At 33.3% G+C, this 18,386-nt stretch overlaps 1 protein-coding gene across 15 annotated transcripts in view; it reads right to left on the bottom strand.

The window, feature by feature from the left end:
• Window positions 1-889: 889 nt before the first annotated feature.
• FAM184A (family with sequence similarity 184 member A) overlaps window positions 890-18,386 on the bottom strand; it is a 115,426-nt gene continuing 97,929 nt past the window's right edge. For 2 of the 15 annotated variants that reach the window (XM_016153789.2, XM_016153706.2), the window contains exons 13-19: window positions 16,061-16,188; window positions 14,479-14,663; window positions 13,919-14,065; window positions 7,704-7,821; window positions 5,643-5,747; window positions 2,886-3,088; window positions 959-1,307 (exon numbers count right to left, since the gene is read on the bottom strand). In XM_016153789.2, coding sequence (XP_016009275.2) covers window positions 1,226-1,307; window positions 2,886-3,088; window positions 5,643-5,747; window positions 7,704-7,821; window positions 13,919-14,065; window positions 14,479-14,663; window positions 16,061-16,188 — 968 coding nt within the window. In that variant the 3' untranslated portion in view covers window positions 959-1,225. The other 13 variants (XM_016153742.2, XM_016153732.2, XM_016153679.2 and 10 more) reach the window with 12 other exon arrangements.

The following is an 18,386-nucleotide window of genomic DNA, read 5'->3' on the forward strand; positions in this document are numbered from 1 at the left end:
ATGTACAGATTATGAGATATGAATAAACCAGGGGCAAGAAAATGTGCTTCTAGCAATATTTATTTTCTGAAATAGCCATTGACCATTTTTCTTGGAAAATTCAATCTTAGTTTAAGAAAGAAAACTCAGAGAAAGTATTCTGTAGAAACTTTTTTTTTCAGGATAACTTAAGGAATATGCCACCACTGTGCATACTCATGTTTATTCCATGAGTATGCACAGTGGTGGCATATTCCATAAGTTATCCTGAAAAAAAAAAAGTCTCTACAGAATACTTTCTACTGCCCCCTTAGCACAGTGCCTGACACATAATAATCATTTAAAAAGTTGGCATTTAACATTATTATAATCATTCATAGATCATATATTTGCATTTATCTTGTTCACCTAGATTTTTCTAAAATCTACATTACCAAGTCAACTAAATTTGGCACTCTTAGAAATGGATGCACTCTTTCAGGCCACAGATAACAATATAGCACCCTGCCAAAATGGGCAGAAAGTTTAAAGGAATAAAAAGTTTCATTAACGTGATAGTGGTTAATTGAGTCTATGTCCATGTGCCAAAACTATATTGCCTATTAAGAAAACTAACAAATTGGCTTTTAAGACAAATGAAGATGGAATAGGCTGTCTCTTTACCCAATAACTTTTGGCCATAAATCGCAATATTAATTTAGATACTCACTGTACTAAAAGTTCTAGATCCTCAATTATAAGAATAATTAAAATACTATATATAAGTCAGCAGTGTTTTGCATACCTGAAAGTCCACAAATGTTTAATGGAACAAATTAATATAATGTATTTCCTTATCTTGATTTTGTATGATTATTTGAAGTCAAATAATTAGGTATTTTATGAGTATTATGCAATAGAACTTTTTGGCAAATCTTACCTGGAATTAAAAAGTATTTAAAAATTAAACTTACTAAAAAAATGAAAAGCATTATTGTTTGTTCTAACAAAATTTATTATGCAGTAATTACAAAGGTTAAAGACTCTTCCATCTCAAATAAAAATAACTATTATAATTACACACATAATATAGTACCTTATAGAGTGATTCCAATAAATATCACAGGAAATACAGTGCATTTTCAAATTGGAGAGACAAATACTTTCTCATTCACAGTGTTTGACATAAGAAAGCCTGTTCACATAATAATCTGTAAGGTCATGCTCTTAGTAACAGTCCACACAGAGCTGTGCCAACACAATTCTTTCAGAATGTGAAGTACCGGGCAAACCACTCCTGGCGCTGGGTATCTGGAGAAGCCACTGGGGAAGCTTCACTCTGAGGAGGACTGAATTCATAAAAAGAGAGACATGTAACCCAGCATTAAGCTTTTTTTGCAAAGTGAAGGGAAAAGCACACAAAACATCAGTGCAGATGATCGCAAGCTGTTCACTACATTAGAAGACGTGTGAAAGGTTTGCTACTCCCTGTGTGGGTACTAGATTCGGTTCTCCACTCCATGAGAGTGCATCAGCAGCTCAGATGAAGTCAGTTAGGGAGGAGCCACATCACAACAGTTAAAAAAAGACAAAAATCAAAAAATTGAGGAAGATAATGTCACCTTCTTTAAAAAAAATTCAGGAGGAATGGTGGGAAATAAGAGAGAACAAAATAACATTCCTCACAGCACTTTTTCTCTTTTTGTTAATTAAAATTTCAGAACCTGAAATAAGCATTTAATTCTTACAGATGTGTCTTTAAATATAACTAAATTAAGTAACCAACCATGCTATAGTATTTTTACTATATCTACATATTAAACTTTTATAATTCCATAAGCAAATACTCTAGGGGAAAAGGGATGCATTAAAAAGTCAATTTCCCCTCCATCTTCAAAGTTATATAGTTTATACTTATATTAAATCTAATTAAAGAGTCTTTGGGCTAGTTGAGAAAATAAAAGAATCCCTACCGTCTCTGGGGGAAATTACAAGGCACGCAACAATGTGTAATGGAAACTCCAGTAGTCATGTTCCTTGAGCTCATGCACATGCATCTTACTGATACCTGAACGTACCCATGCACAAGGGAAATAAGCAACACAAAATATTTAGCAGGAGACATATTCAAAGGTATACTTGACTATTTTTCATTCTTGCCATTCTTTTAAAATTCAAAATAGTCATTAACTATGTCATTAATCATATAACCTAGACCAGATAGTCTATCTGTAAGACTTACTAGTGACACTGCTGAGATTTAGTAAAAATAAAAGTAAATAAATTCAAAGCAGCACAAAATTTGTAATATTAAACACAAAATGATACTACTTTTTGATTTTAGTTAATGGATAAACAATTTGCCTCATTCAAATTTTATTTGTTAGTACATTTAATCAACAACTCTGAAATAACTTAAAATTGGAATATCAATTATAAAAATTATTTTTTCTAAATTTATTTTTTGCTTATGTATATCATTAAGTTTCCAGAGCTTACATAGTTCTTATTTTGGCAATAAGCCTGGTAAACAAGAAACGTGAAAAAGTGAACACATAGCATAACAGAAACAGAAACAAAAGCCACTTAATAAAAAAAAGAAAGTTCTATAATACAGATGGATGATTAATGAATAATTGGTGACAATAATAAAAATGAAGCAACAATCTATATTAAAATTCTAAGCATATGAATTATATTAGCACCCCTTTAAGCATTTAGAAAACTAACAAAAAATTAGAAAAAACTTTTTAAGAGTCAAAAAGGAATTCTCTAGAGAGGTGATAAATATATTTTATAAAGATTTCACAGTAATATTTCTTTTCCTAGGCTGTTCTTAAAGTAGTAGATTTCTATAATGTAAGAAGGCAAATTTCTCAAGTTAAAAAAGAATAGAAAAAAAAAATCACCGGTGAGACGGGGCTCACCTCAAAAATGTCTTGGGCTCTTTGGGTGGCACTGGCTGTGGAAGTGGTTTGCTGCTGCTGAACTCAATATCGTGGACTGGAGAATTAGGAATGGGGTCCAGGCGGTTAGGATGTCCATTGCCCACTCCACCAGATTCCAGAGCACTTAGATTGGGAACACTCACAAACCTGTTTGTTGGTGATTTATCATTCTTCTTCTTTTGCTGCATTAAAAATAACACATGTGAGAATAGTCTCTACATAAGGGCAAATGAGAAAATAGGAATAGTAGAAGATATAAATTTGGCATGGGAAAATTTTTGGAAGCTTTATGTTAAATTGGGATGTTAAAATGAACCAGTGTTACCCAAAATGTGGTCTGGGGATCCTTGGAGGTGTTCTTTATCTATATGGAATCCTCAAAGACAGACAGGCCGCTAGGACAGAAAGGAGGAGGAAGAAGCATTTAAGAATGGTTCATGGGAAGGTGGGGGAGGGGAGGTGAAAAGAATGTCAAAGGGTAAAGAATACTGGGAGGAAAAGGGGAAAAGAAGGGAAAGTGCAGTCTTGCAGATAGGCCGAGCTTAAATAGATTTAGACTAAAATTAGGGGGCGGTGTAAAGTTAAACACGATTTTAAGAGAAGTCCATGGACTTTAGCCATCTGTCAAAGGGAGGTAGTCCTTGCCTGGAGAAAAAAAGGAATGAGAAAATGCTTGGCAATGTAGTTTGAAACAAATCTCACAATTCTACTTAAGACCTACGACTGACTTAGAGAAATAATTTCATTTTAAATTCACAGCACCATCATTCTGAAGAGAGAAAATTAAATCTGCATAATTAAGTCTCATTTCCCAATCAATTGGAAGTATCATTAACTGGCTCACCATCTTTTAAAAAAATTTAAAGGTTATAAAACAAATCAATGTTACTTATTTTTTTAATTGTTCTCTACAATTAACAGATAAAAAAGGGAATACAATTTCAGTTACCAAAACCTGTCAGCTTGCAAATCATGAACTCTATTTTATTCACACCTCTAGAATCAATAAGCATCAATCCTGCTATGCAGAATAAAAATTAACATGTAAAAATTTGAATATTCCAATATTTTACTAATCAAATGTATGCTAAATTTATGAACAATTTATGAACTTTTTTTTTTTTTTTTTTTTTTTTGCAAAATGACTCCAGGGATTGGAAAAAAATATCATTAATAGACAAATGGTCCTTTTCTTTACTTATAAAGTAATGATCTCACTATCTAGACATTGTCCTCTATGTCATATTCTGTGAATCATGGAGTCCCTCACAGGGAGCCCATTTTAGCATAACTGAAAAAAAAAAAAAGAAAAGGAAGAATAATGTGTTACGAATTATTTGAAATCACTGATAGAATACCATGTTAAGAATTATCTGTAAAAACTGAAATCACTGATAGGAGTCAAAAGTATTCGAAAAAGCTCTTACGGAGCTGTATCTTTTGAATTTTTTTGTTCTAGTCACAGAGGGCATAATTAAATGCACTTAGAATTTTTATTTAAGAAATTAAAGGTATCATTGGTAAAGTTCTACAGTAACGGTTTTGTAGCTAAAAATGTAATTCAATAAAATGAATAATAAAAGGAAAATATTTCTAGTATATTTTCTTTCAACAACCCTTATAATATTGGTTTATAATTAAAAGCTATTTCACTCTAAATTGTGAACTTTAAAACTAAAACTATTTCACTCATTCACCAATTATTTATTGACAGCTTCTTATGTGCCAGGCAGTATTTTAGGCTCTGGAGATGTCGCTATGGCCTTACTGCTTTATTCATGCTATTTTATAAAACATTTAAGTTTAAAGTTTGGAGCACTTTAACTTATGAAAGAAGAACAGATTCCATGTTCTTAACAGAGAAGTTCCATGACCTTTGAAAGCAAAAATTTCTAAGGGCCTATAGAAATTAGGCACACTGTGCAAATTAATAAGATATGAATTTAAAATACAGCTTTAGCACTAGCACTTTTATTTCTACTACTGATTTCTGCCCAAATATATGTAAACCCCATAATTATTCTTTTTACTTGCTTTATTCACTGGAATAATTTTGCTGGCTTATAGAAAATATGATGAAATTTTGCAATTGAACAAATATTTATTGAATACCCACTATATCCAAAGCACTCTGATAGGGGTCATAGAAAGCTGAGCTACAAAGTTGTGTAAGACTCAGCCATGTCCACTTCATTTGTCTACAAGGCTCTTCCATCTGTCCTTAGAGTGTAACAAAGTACCAGAAAAGGTCATGTTCAATTTTAATTGTTAAGAAAAGGACATTAGACTGAAAGAGGTAAAGATCTTCTCTGGCAATTGGTAGGCAACAAAATACATGTCCAACACAAGGTCCATTAAGATGGCAGACCTTAAGTTAAGGACAGCTGCGGGGTATACAGGGCTAGAGTTGTCTCTCAAGACCCCAGAGAGGATAGTGAACATTAAGGAAATGACAAATTATCTTAAAGAGATTTAGAAGTTACTTTCTTTACAAATATGAAAAACAATATAATAACACTAGGTTTTATAATATAAGTATTTTGTGTATGAATTATCAACAAATAAAAGTTAGAGTCTCATTCTGAAAACACAAAGATTTCATAGATTTTTAATCCTATATTATTAAATTTGAGAAAACATTTTTAGACGCTTTAGCCTATGCTTCTCTAAATATTTTATTAAAATTGAATCAAATTTTAAACTATATTCCTATTTTACAGTGTTTACAGAACATACCTTAGCCAATGGATTAATAACACCAACAGTAGGATTTGAATTAAATACTTTGTTGAAGTTAGTTTCTCGATTGACTAATTCCAGCTGATAAAATTTATTATCCTCCTATGCAAAAGAATTACAAACATCTCTTAAACATTTTCTGTTGAATATTGAAAAGCTTAATTATATACATGCCATTTCATTCAGAATTTAATATAAAACCTGAACAAAGTTTTATATCCCTTGCTCAGAGATTTCTAGACCTGATTGCCAGTGTGTTAAAGACTGCTGGTGCATGAACTTTCAACACCTTTCAAACCCTATGCTACTGGGCTCTTCTCTACCCTTTAATACCTTTTTCCTCTAAGACTGGACCTAAATGTTTTATTTGATTCCATCTCTGCTCCAAAGGGCTAGCTGTGCACTTTGAGCAGGGTTAACTTGCATTCGTGGAGCTGTGTGCATGGTTGAGTTGTTTCCATGTATGAAAATAATATAGGATATAGCAATATTCTTGAGTACAGAAAATATATTTGATCTTGTCTAATCCTCTCTCCAAGACATCATGTATGAAAGCAGTGGTAATCACACAACAGAGAAAAAGTGAGTGGCCCATATAGAAACAAACCCGTTGCTTTTGACTTTACCAACGACATGTGCTAAGTGAATACCCAGACTGTCAAAAGTAAATATAAGAAAACTGAACAGTATGTGAAATGTAGGGTTATGCTCTAATAGAACTATTTTCTTCATTCCCTTCATTTGTATCATTAATCTCAGCCCATGTATGTGCAGAGACAGGAAAGGTAGGGGAACAACCCCTGGCTAGATTCCTGGTCCTGTCACCCGCTAGCTGTGTTGCTTTGAAAAGTTACTTTACTTTTTGAAGTCTAATACCCATTCTATTGAGAGGGAAAAAATACAATTATATCTGTAACCCCTGCTCAGTAAGAACTAGAAAATCAATAGCTATTTCTATAGACCATAGATAAAATACACTTAATACATTTGCTAATTTCATGTGAGGAACGTAAAGTAATTTTCCATGAATCTACTGCTGTCGGAACAATTAGAGTCCTGTGCTCCTGCTCACAGTGCGCGGAGATTTGGGTGGTAGTGGGTTGAAGCAGTTAGTGGGTTGGTACTCTGTCATTCCAGTGCCTACTCCTGGGTTCATCTACAAACCCCTCTCCACTACCGGTTAGTTCTGGCAGGAACTTCTAGCCTTAGACAACAGACTAGCTTTCTTAAATGCTAAATGAGATATGCTGAGAAAAAATCGCTCTCTTTGCAATGTTAATGTCCAAAGTTTTCAGTTAAAGAGATCAATGAGTAAATACAGTGATTAGTGTTCTTTTCTAGTTTTACTCTGAAAGATTTCTCATTTGTTAGTTAGTGGCAGTAAAAAGCAATATTTTAATTATTGATCAGAACATGTAATTTCAGAAGACTCTGAAATGTTTTATGAATTTTAAAACATTTGTGCATTTTTATTCTTGAGGAATGATGGTTTGAAGGAAATTAGTATATTTATTGTTGTCTGTATTTTCCTCCCTGATAGACTTCTCAGGGACCCCTAACACCTTGATGTGGACTGAGACTGTCCAAGAAAAAGCCTATAGATTTTCTCAGGCTACACTATGGAACCTTTCTTCCATAGGGTGTCTCATGGGGTCATAGTTTGGTGCAACATGCTTTAGGAGATTAACACGACTAACCTGGAAGTAGTATAATGTGGGCTAATGCATACATGTGTTGAAGGTTCTTTCCTATCCAATTCTAATTCTACATGTATGATATACACTTCGACAGTATGTTCACTGTACGTTGGCAATGACATATCATTAAACATTTGATATATTCTAAAAATACTGATAAAAGGCACAATCCCCTTATCTTACTTACTTGGTATTTCTTATCCTCATTTATAACATCTTAACAAACTTTCAAACACAATGCACATATTTTATTTTATACTTTCAATTTTTGGTTACCATTACTTAAAAATATTTTGCCATGTTTTCCCAATCAACAGTCTATTAATTACTACATGATCACACCATTAAAAAAACAACTTACAATTAGTTTCTTTATGACCTGGTCTCTTTCTGTAAGCATGGCTTTTAATTCTGTAATCATCTGTATATCTTCTGGTTTTGATTCTCTCATTAGATATTTTTCTTCCATTTCTTCTAGTCTAAAAACAAGAAAATCTTTAGCTCATTAATATGTATTAGACATATTCTTTTATAATACCTACAATTTTCTTATTAGTCCAGTTGAATACACATAAAAACTTAAAACCAAACTTCTTCCTTCAAACTTTTGAGCATAACGAATGACATGATTGTTTCAAGAGCTATAGTGTTATTAAAGTCTTTCCAGGGTAGATGATATTAATTAAAAGCTTTGCAGGTTACTTTTCAAATAATTCACTCATTTTATGCCATTCCATGGGTATATGGAGATGAAGTGAGGTAAGCTCTGTAGAAGAAATCTATGCTAAATGATACTAACCTAGCAAATGCAAGTTTAATCCTGGAAATGTAGGCTTACTATCAGGAAAACTTACCATGAATATAATATTGTGTTATAACATAAAGCCTGGTAACATACATAAGAGGGACAAGAAAAAATACAGAGGAAAGAGAAACAAAAGACACACATATGACATCATCCCTAGTTTATGAGAAAATCAGCTTAAAAATTCTATATTATCAGCTAAACCATATAAACTGTTAAAAAAAAAAAAAGATTCATCAGGTAAGAGAAGAACTGAATTTCCTTCTGGGTATATTCTGCCTTGAAAGAAATGAGAAGGTAACAGGGCTGAGTGCCACTAAAGACCCCAGAATTGAGGCCACGTTGTATGAGCAGAGGAGACATGGACCTCGAAGAGTCTAAAAATATACAGCAGGGTAGAATTAAGGAGATACAAATGAAAACTGTTGGTTTAATTTGAGAAAAAGCACTTTCAATTTTAGAAAATTTAAATAATTAGGATGATTTAAAAAATCATTGTTTTCTAAAAAAGGAAAGAATATGTTTGATAAAATTATGATTAATGAAGAGTCATAGAAAATTTATTCACTCTACAAATACTGAGTAACTCATAGATGATCTATCTTCTAGGAATCAGTGACCTATGCCTTACCCCTAATCCCAGAGGGGTACCAGAATCTCTGTATTTTAGTAATTTTAGTAAACTCCTCAGCCCAAGCAAAAGATTTAGGGATAACATATTTGGCTCCCTACCCAGCCTCATGACTAAAGTTCTAATCTGGGGGTGGGGAGGTATAAGGGTGACCAGAAATGTATGGTTAGGAAGTGACTGTCTCAAGATCAGGTGAGGCATTGTCAGTTCAATGTGAGGTTAGTTTCACTGTCTTTACTTTTGTTCTTTCGTGACAATGCAGAATAAGTGAAAAATGTGAGTCCACATAAAATGACCTTGCATTTTATAAAAACACTGCATTTAATGGGCAAAATTTATATATTTTATAATGGGGAAAGGTTTTTTAGAAGCTTGAGAAACAGTGATTTAGGCAAGGAGAAAAGTCATTTGGGTTTAACATTGGAGTAGCCACAAGATGTCACTGGAGTACTTTTTTATCATTAAAAGCAAGGCACAATACAAGATTTTTGAACTACTTCTTGCTTGAACAAGAATACTTGGTTGTTAATGGTGGCTAAAAAACTAAATTTAAAACCTTATTTAAAACTATTAGGTCTGTCTTTTGCTCTAGTAAAATAACAGGTTAAGGTAAAGCGAGTCTAAACCAATCAGTTACAATCCTTGAACCGCCTTTTTGCATAATAAAGGTCTTCTCTGAACCTCAATTCTAGTATGTCTTCATTTAGATTAAACATTCTTACCTATGAAATTATTATCAGTTAATCTCCACAAAATATCTTTACATCACCAAAAAAATTTAACAAAAGATACCTGAATATTAAAGGGAAAAAATAATTGAATAAATTGGAGAAACAGAATATACAAACAAAAGGAAAGCATTAAAGGAGAGAACAAGTAATGTGGTACAGACTTAACTTGCAAATATATTTCCAGAATTATCAGTCTTTTGAAATTCTAATAGGAAGAACACTTGGTACTATCCTGATATCCACTTCAAGCCAACACTAGTCAACATTTTACCTTTCCTCAGTTGCCTCAGGCAGCATTTTAAGCCAGCATTGCTTCCCAAAGACTAGGTGTGAACAACTGGATATAATAGGAGATGATTTTTAGTTTGTTCTCCTTTAATCTTTCTGATCACAAAAGGAAAAAGTCTCTTTGGTCCCATATATCTTAAACAGGCTTCATTACATATGCTTCTTATCCTATTTCACAACACTCAGGCAGCCTTTGAACATCAATGCCAATTAGAATCTAAAAATATTGTTTCATTTTCACAGAATTTACATTTATATAATTATAGCTTAGCCTCTATTTAGAAAAATGGATACAATTTTTCAGTAGTGATAATGGTTTTATTGTAGCAATAATTGAGTTTTCCTGTTAGATTTTTAAGTTAAAATGAGCCAATTAAAAATATTAAGAAAATCACTGGGAGGTGGGAAGGCAAAAAAAAATATTAAGAAAATAATATCATAGATACCAGAAATGACCAAATTCCCAAAGGCTGCATAGGAATGATTAAAGGCTAGGAAACACTGCCTTGAGGGAACCACACAAATAAACACAGCTTTTAAATCAAAATACAGATTTCCATCAAAGTAAGCAGAGAGAACAGACATAAGTAGAACATATAAAATTACTAATTAGGGTCATTGTTGGATTCTCCCCAGGCATACATGCCCCGATTTTCTTTCTTTGTTGCCTCTGAGAATATATAGGTCAATGTCTATGGTTCATGGACAACAAACCTAAAATATAAATGTCTAAAAAGCTGTATAAAACTGTATTAAAAAGAGCTTCCAAGTTGATAGTTCTCCTCTGCTGTTTTTTAAAATAAGTAATTGGCAAAAAAAAAAAAAAAAAAAAAAAAAAAATCAGTAAATTGAATTTAGACCCAAACAACAGTATTATTAGGCACATGTATTTTAGAATTTTAATTTTATAAAGATGACAGAACTTTATTATACCATTCTTCTCTATGGCCTGAAGGAAAGGAAAATATAGTAATTTAAGCATTTTAACATCAAACTTTTCTTTTCCCATAAATTATGAACACAGATGACTTGCGACAATAGGACTTATCTCACAAAGTGTATAAAAATAACTCAAATAGTAATTTTAAAATCAAATGACAACAACAAAAATGACTAGGGCATTTCAGACTTAAAGTCCAAGTACGGAAATTCAATATTTCCCCCAAGAAAAAATTATCTTTTTGCTTCAGAACAGTGAGAACTTAATGTAAAGTAGTCCTAAACAAGCAATAGTCTTTAAATCACCTTTTTTTGCATGAAAGGATCTACCGTGAACCCAAGTTCTAGTGTATATTTACATTTAGCTAAACAAAATTCTTCAAAACAGCCCTTTCTCATTTATTTATAAAACAAAAACTATGACATTTTTATTAGATATAGGTTTTTTTTACTAAGATACTATATCACTCAAGAAAATTAAAATATTAATTTTAATACCCAGCACTGAAAAAGAGGATTTCTAGAAATCATTCCATAAGAGATACAGAACTCTTATCACCATTCCTACAATGGTTAGACGGTACTTTCTACCCTTTACATTATTTGCCCTGCTCTTCCCTGGAGTCCAACAGGCTTAGGGTTAGGAAGAGAAGCAAGAGACTTCCAGCTGCCCCAAAGACTCCTTGGCTCCAGGCTTCAGCGTGACAAGCTGATATGTTCCCCTAGTCCTTCCACTATCACCTACTTCCAAGAATCCACAGGGTTTTTCTGATTTCCAAGCTTTAAACTCAGGGTGTGGTTGACTAGGAATTTTAACAGTGTGCCCTTAAGCTTCTGGAACAGGCTGAGAATAGTTCAAATGTTGTTCCCTGCAGCTCCTAAAGCTGGAATGGACTCTCCCTGCTCACCCCCTCTGTTTAGATCCAAACCATTCAGTAGATTAAAGCAGGCTGCGTTTAAGAGTATGAGTCAGAAATACTCAAAATATAAAACTGTTTTCCAATATGGTAGCTACTAGCTCACAAGTGAGTATTTACATTTAAATTAAAATTAAATAAAATTGAAAACTCAGTTCTTTGGTTTCACTAGTCACAGTTCAAGTGCTCAACAGCCACTGGGGCTAGGAACTACTGTACCAGACAGAGCAGATACAGGACATTTTCATTATCACAGAAAAATCTATGACAGCAGTGGTCTAAAATATATTTGTGTATTTATTTTTAACCAGAAGAGTAAATATCTAAAGCTAGAGGCTAATTACATGATGGCAGCAGATTTCTGGTGAAAAAAGAAATATGATTGGTTAGCATGAAATGGTACATCTAGAAAAGTGATAAAGTATTTGACATATGAGTAATGCTAATTCTTTACTTATTAAAAATAATTATAATATAGAAAAAGTAATTATTCACTGTCTACTGCAAATCCATAATGTACAAAGCCATATAAAACAGAACAAAGTAAAAATAAATATATAACCTTAGTCCTTTTAAATTGAGAATTCTAAGGAGACAGGACACAGGACAGACAGAGGTTATTCTTTTGGTGAGTATGCTTTTTTAAAGCATGAAGCGGGGGGGTGGGGGGGGGTGGGGGGGAGGCCAATATTTCAGCCTCTGCCTGGTGAATAACAGTGAGGCCAGGAGAAAGGAAAACCAAGGCACTTAGTTTCACTTTAACACATTTTTGTAAAATGCCTAAGGTATGAACTCATCTAGTAGGCAGGTACCTGAGCTCTTACTGTGGCTCCAAAGGATTTTAAAATTACCTCCAATAACAGCAAACAATAAAAATCACTGTAACTGGGAAAATGATCTCGAGTCTCCTCATTATTTCTAAAGTAACTTTGTGCAGTGGTAAATATTAGAGAAAGTCCTCAAAAAATTCATTCATGAAGCATTCATTGAGTGCTTACTAATGTGAAAATTCTGTTTATGTCCATTAGAGCACCTCACCTCAGAGGCCACTGAAGTAAATGCCAAGGACGAGAGATCTGCTTTTTGTATCAGTTTATGTGAACGTATGTACACGTGTTATACATGTAACATTATTTACCTTGAGGCTTAATTGGTTAAATAGGTAAAATGTGAGAAGGTAGGAATGACATAGGAGGTTATTCTAGATTGTGGAGGACAGCACAAGAGAATATTTGAAGGAAACCAAGAAGGTCAGTGTGGCTGGCACAAACGCAGCAAACAGGAAGTAAGGGTGGCTATGCGATAAGGCAGGATGAGACATACTGGAGGGAAGGGTTTAATTTTGACTTCGAGACTGATGATGGTAAGGAGATTAGTCACGATTTTGACTTTATTGAAGTATGTGGAGACAATCAATATTTTATCTGTTAGGGGAGCTTTTTTTCGTTGATTGGCAGAGGAGAGGCTGAAGGTGAGAAAACGATCTGCAGAAGCTTAGAGTGGATTAATTCTGAGATCATTTAAGTTGGAGCAGAGTTTGGGCCACACAGATGAAGTAAACACTAGCTGCATTGGCTATAGCAGTTTATTATTAAGTACCTAGGAAGAGAGGTGCTATTAAATATTTTTTTAAAACATCAAGCAATAATCGAAATTTGGATTTAACAATATTAGAGTTACTATGTATGAGTAGTAACTTTATTTGTGATGTTTTACCTTTAGTGACTTATAAAATCATAAAAAAATGTTTGTTATAGAAATCGAAACAATATCTAAGTATATAAAATAAAAAGGAAGTCTTTGCTCTTTGCTACCCCCAACACCTCCCATCATCTACTCCCTAGAGAGAACCACTGTTATTAAAATTCTATATTTGTTTTTTACAATCTCTTGATATTTTTGTAAAATATGTAACAATAGTGTGACCAACTGGTCCCAAAATGCTCTTTTTTACTTAACATTATGTAATGGACATCTTTTGAGTTTTCACCATGGTGTGACAGTACAGGATCCTGAGGGAGAGTCTTTAGATAAGTATTTGTCCTAGTAGAACTGTTGCAGTAGCAGTCGATAAAACATAATAATTCAACTGACTTATCCTAATTCAAGAATATTTCATATTACAATTACCATCTGTAATATACCCTTAGGTTTTCTTTTTTAAGTATCATTTAATTAGTTCAAAAGAGTAGCTAATCTGAGGTTAGACAAGTGCTCCTCAGTTTATTATCCATATATGAATTTCTGGAATATAATGTGACTTACGACACTTGTAAAGCTGCATTTATTTCCTTGAGTAGCTCGTTAGTCTTATTAAAATCTGCCCGCATGATATTTTTCTCTCTGAGGTGGTCTGCTGTCATGACATCCAGCTCTTTTTCAAGTCTCTTGTTTAAATCTTGTTCATGCAACCTGTTTAATTTATTTTTAGTTAAGAAAATGTTATTCTGAAATCAAGCTTTCAAAATTTTCTATAGTCTACCAGGTTTGAAATAGTTTTAGGTATAATATATAGAAAATTCATGGAAACAGCCTAAAATAAGTTACTTACTTTGCTCTAATCTTCTAGCTTGTTAAAGTTGTCTCCTTTAATGCTTTTTAAAATAAGATTTTAGTTAATTTTAGACTATTTCCAAAGTGAATGAATGTATATACATCATTCAAAATATAAACATTTCATCTATGTTCTAGATTATAATATAGTTAACGAGGCAAAAGTGGTCTTCTTCAATCTTACTAGAAGCCAATTAGTCTAGTCATAAAAATAAGCATGTATTGCTAAATACCATCAAGGCAAATTTCTTGTGTTGTAATCAATGGCATACCTCATTTGTTGGTTAGATTCACTTCGTATTCTGAGAATTTCTTTCCCCTTAAATTCCAATTCTTTGGTTAGGGCACTTATATTTTCATGAAGGTGCTGTACCTCCTTATCCAAGTCAGAAATGTGATGCTCTCTGTGCCTTAATTCCTCTTGTAGATCTGTTATTCTGCTCATGTGCTCCTTACTCTGCAAAATACAAATAATTCTTAGAAGTTTTCTACATATTTGCTTTCTGAGTTTATCTGAGGGAAAGAAAATGACACACTATAATGTCAAATGTAATAAATCTGACACAGCTTCAAAAGCAAACTGCTGAAATGAGAAAACCTCAAGGGCTCTTTTCTTTCTATATATCTAAGAAGTGTTTATATGGATACAGCTGCAATAATGTCAGAGCTACAAGGGAGCCAAAAGACCATAAAAGCACATCTCCCTCATTTTACGGATGAGGAAACTAATACCCAAGAGATGATTTGTCCAAGGATGATTTATAATCAATGGCAGGGCTAAGATGAGAACACAGGGCTCTCAAACACTCAAGAAGTTACATCGTCCTGTGGTAAATGCTGGCACCGTTGTCCTTCAATCTAAAAAGGACCTGCATCTATGGAGGCCATTCCAACACACACACACATATCCCATAGCTTAGAAAGCAGATTTTGTCTGCTTAGTGCTGGTCTAGCAGTTATCTTGTCTGCAAGTTAAGCTCCCTTTCATTTTCTTAGAAATCATAGTTTCATAGTTTTCTACAAATTCTGCAGGCCTAGACATTGTCAATTTCAATGTCAGCCTAGTTGAAGAGAATATAACTTCCTTCTATAGTTATAAGGTTGCTCATTTAAAACTTCCAATAATGAAGAAAAAATTGGGGCTGGTCATGTCATTTAACATAGCTGAAGACTAACCAAGTAAACGTCATTAAGTCTAGTAAACTAATAATAGTTGTCATCGTACTATGTCTAAAAATCTATCCATTCAGATATACACACACTCAGAATCACTAACTAACTAAAGGAAGTACACTTGGCCAAAGAACAAAGTTTAAAAAGCATAAATAGTAGCTACGCTATAGTGATATGGAAATATAAGTTATCTTTTTTTCTTTTTGAGGATCTGATACTTCTGTAGCTATGTTATCTAAAGTGGCTGTTTAATCAAAATTAAATAAAGTTGAGAATTCAGGTCCTTGGTCACACTCAACATATTTGGCCCATGTGGTTAGTGACTGCCATAGTGGAGGCACAGATATAGGGCATCCTAGAAAGTTCTACTAGACAGCACTGTTTTATAATGTTCTGTCTTCACTCTTTGTATTATTTATATCTGTTCACTTTCTCAAGATGCAAGTGAAATTTAAAATATTCAATTAAAAGGTTATAAAATAAAATGTAATTTCATGCCCATCTGACTAAAGTCAAATTACTTATTTCCCTTAAAAATAAAACTCTTTAACATAGATAGTAAATAATAATTAGTGAAAATACTAGTTATTACAAAATATTTTTTAGAAAATTGTGAGCATTCAACTTATTCGCATTTAAAAAAAAAATTTGACAGGCATAGAACAGAATGTTCTTCTCTACCTGTCTTCTGCTGATGTCCAGGCTTCTCTCTAATTCCATTTTAGCAGCTGCCAATTCTTGATGATGATTATGCCGTAACAAATCAATTGCAGCTGCATGTTGATGGTTTAGTTCTGAGCGTAAGGAAGCTGGAATCCAAGGAAATAAAAAGTTAGCATATTTTTAAAATTATCAATACTTAGGTAGAAGTTATAAAAGTCACAGAATATTTTTTTAATTAGGACACTTGTATATACCCATTAAAATTTGATAAAATTGTGTATACCTCTTAAAATATTACAGACTATTCTAGAATATTATGAATTTTGAGGTCATCTAGCTTTAATAAGGATAAATATGCAGTTGCTCAAATGGATCAGGATATTTCTTGTAATTTTTCAGTTTGCAATTAAAGTACTACAGAGATGAAATGTTTTTAATCCTTCTCATTCACTATTAGAATAGTATTTTAGAGTTGAATGGTATCATAACACATTCTGGAGGCAACTTCCCAACTAGGTAAGAATTTTTCCACTAAATAGCCCTAAAAGATGTTAACCATTGGCTGATGAATGCTTTTAGTGTTTCGGAAGTCATCATTTCCATTTGATTATTTGATACAATCCACATTTACTGAATGTAGGGTACTATACTAAGGGAGAATAAAATATGACTCCATCCTTATAACTACACAGGCTAGAAGGGAAAGCATCTTGCTATGGAATTAAGATAAATATCAGAGATAGATATTAATTATAATAAAAGCACAATGGTGGATGTGCCAAATTTCCTAGGAGAGGGAAACTGAAGTATCACAAAGAAATTATCACAGTAACTAGGCTGAAAGACTGAGGAGGGTTCTCCAAATGGAGAAGAAAAAAGCACTTAGGAAGAAGAGATAACATATGCAAAAGCAGAAAGAACCTGGTCCATCTGGCAAACTAAAAGAAGTCTGGTATGGCAGAAGCCCACTGAGCATGCTGGAAAGAATGCTGGAAAGAAAATGGAGGCTCGACTGGGAAACTTTTAGTACAAAATGCATTTTCCCTTATGTTTACATTCATGGTTCTCGAACTGGAATATATGTGGCAATATGCCTGAGGGAACTTTCAGAGTATCCATGATCATCTTCTGAAACATGAATTTTACTTGAAGATTTTTGGGAAAGCCATTATTTTTATGTTAATACAAAAGGGATGTGAGTAAAATGCAAATTATGAATTTTATAGTTAAAAACATGAGACTTCAAAGAAACATTATGCTTGTACCCAGTCAATTTAGGCTCCTCCTGAGACCTCCATGTAGGGAGGGCTCAACTTCATCCTCCCTGGTATTAAGGACTTCTTCAGTGAAAAAATTTGACAGGTACTGATGAAAGACATAGGGAATCACTAAAGGATTTAAAGCTGGGAAGTCACATGATGAGATCTGAGTCTTACAAAGATTAACCTCACTTGAGTTTAGAGGAGGGACTATAGGGAGGGAAATCAGTGAGAAGGTTATAGTAATAATCCAGGAGACAAATGATACGACCACTAAGTATGGCAGAAAGCCTGAAGAAAACAGATATCAGGAATATTTAAGAGGAGGAACTAACAGGATGTAGAAGTGAAAGAAAAAAAGTTGAATGCAGCTCCCAGATTCCTGGTTTGGGCAAGTGAGTAAACAGTGATACCACTAACTTAAAGTGGGTACTTTAATATCCACTTTAATAGAAATACATTTTGGATCATGAGGATAATAGCGAATTCATATTTAAAATGTAGAGTATATCTTAGAATGTCTAATATGTAGTAAGACATATAAATCTAATTCATAAGGAAAGCAGTATGGTCTAGAAATACATATTTGGAGTCAATAGCACAATAGATGGTAGTTGAAGACATGGATATGAATCCAATCAACCAAGAAAAGCCTGAAGACTAAAAAACAGACCAGAAGACTAGGAACTGAATCCTGGGAAATAGCAATATTTAACAGATGCATGGGGAAACAGGACTGGAAAAGGAGATTAAAGAGCAGAGGTCAGAAAGGTGAGTAAGGTGAGGACAATAGTACTATCATGGAAACCAAGGGGAAAAAAGATTCTAGGGGTCAAACAGTACAGACAGGGCAAACAAGATGAGAGCTAGTGAGGATACTCTGGATTTGGAATTTCAAAGTTCACTGGTGACCTTAGGAAGAATCCTTTAAATGGAATAATTGGGGTAAAATGTAGACCTGGAAGAATCTGACAGAGGACTAGTATCTAGAAAATATAAAGAACTCTCAAAAATCCAATAGTAAAAATACAAACAATCCAATTAGAAGATACACAGATGGAAAATGAGTACACGTACAAATGGTC

This window comes from Rousettus aegyptiacus, unplaced genomic scaffold (assembly GCF_014176215.1).
Source record: "Rousettus aegyptiacus isolate mRouAeg1 unplaced genomic scaffold, mRouAeg1.p scaffold_m13_p_1, whole genome shotgun sequence".
Lineage (NCBI taxonomy): Eukaryota > Metazoa > Chordata > Mammalia > Chiroptera > Pteropodidae > Rousettus > Rousettus aegyptiacus.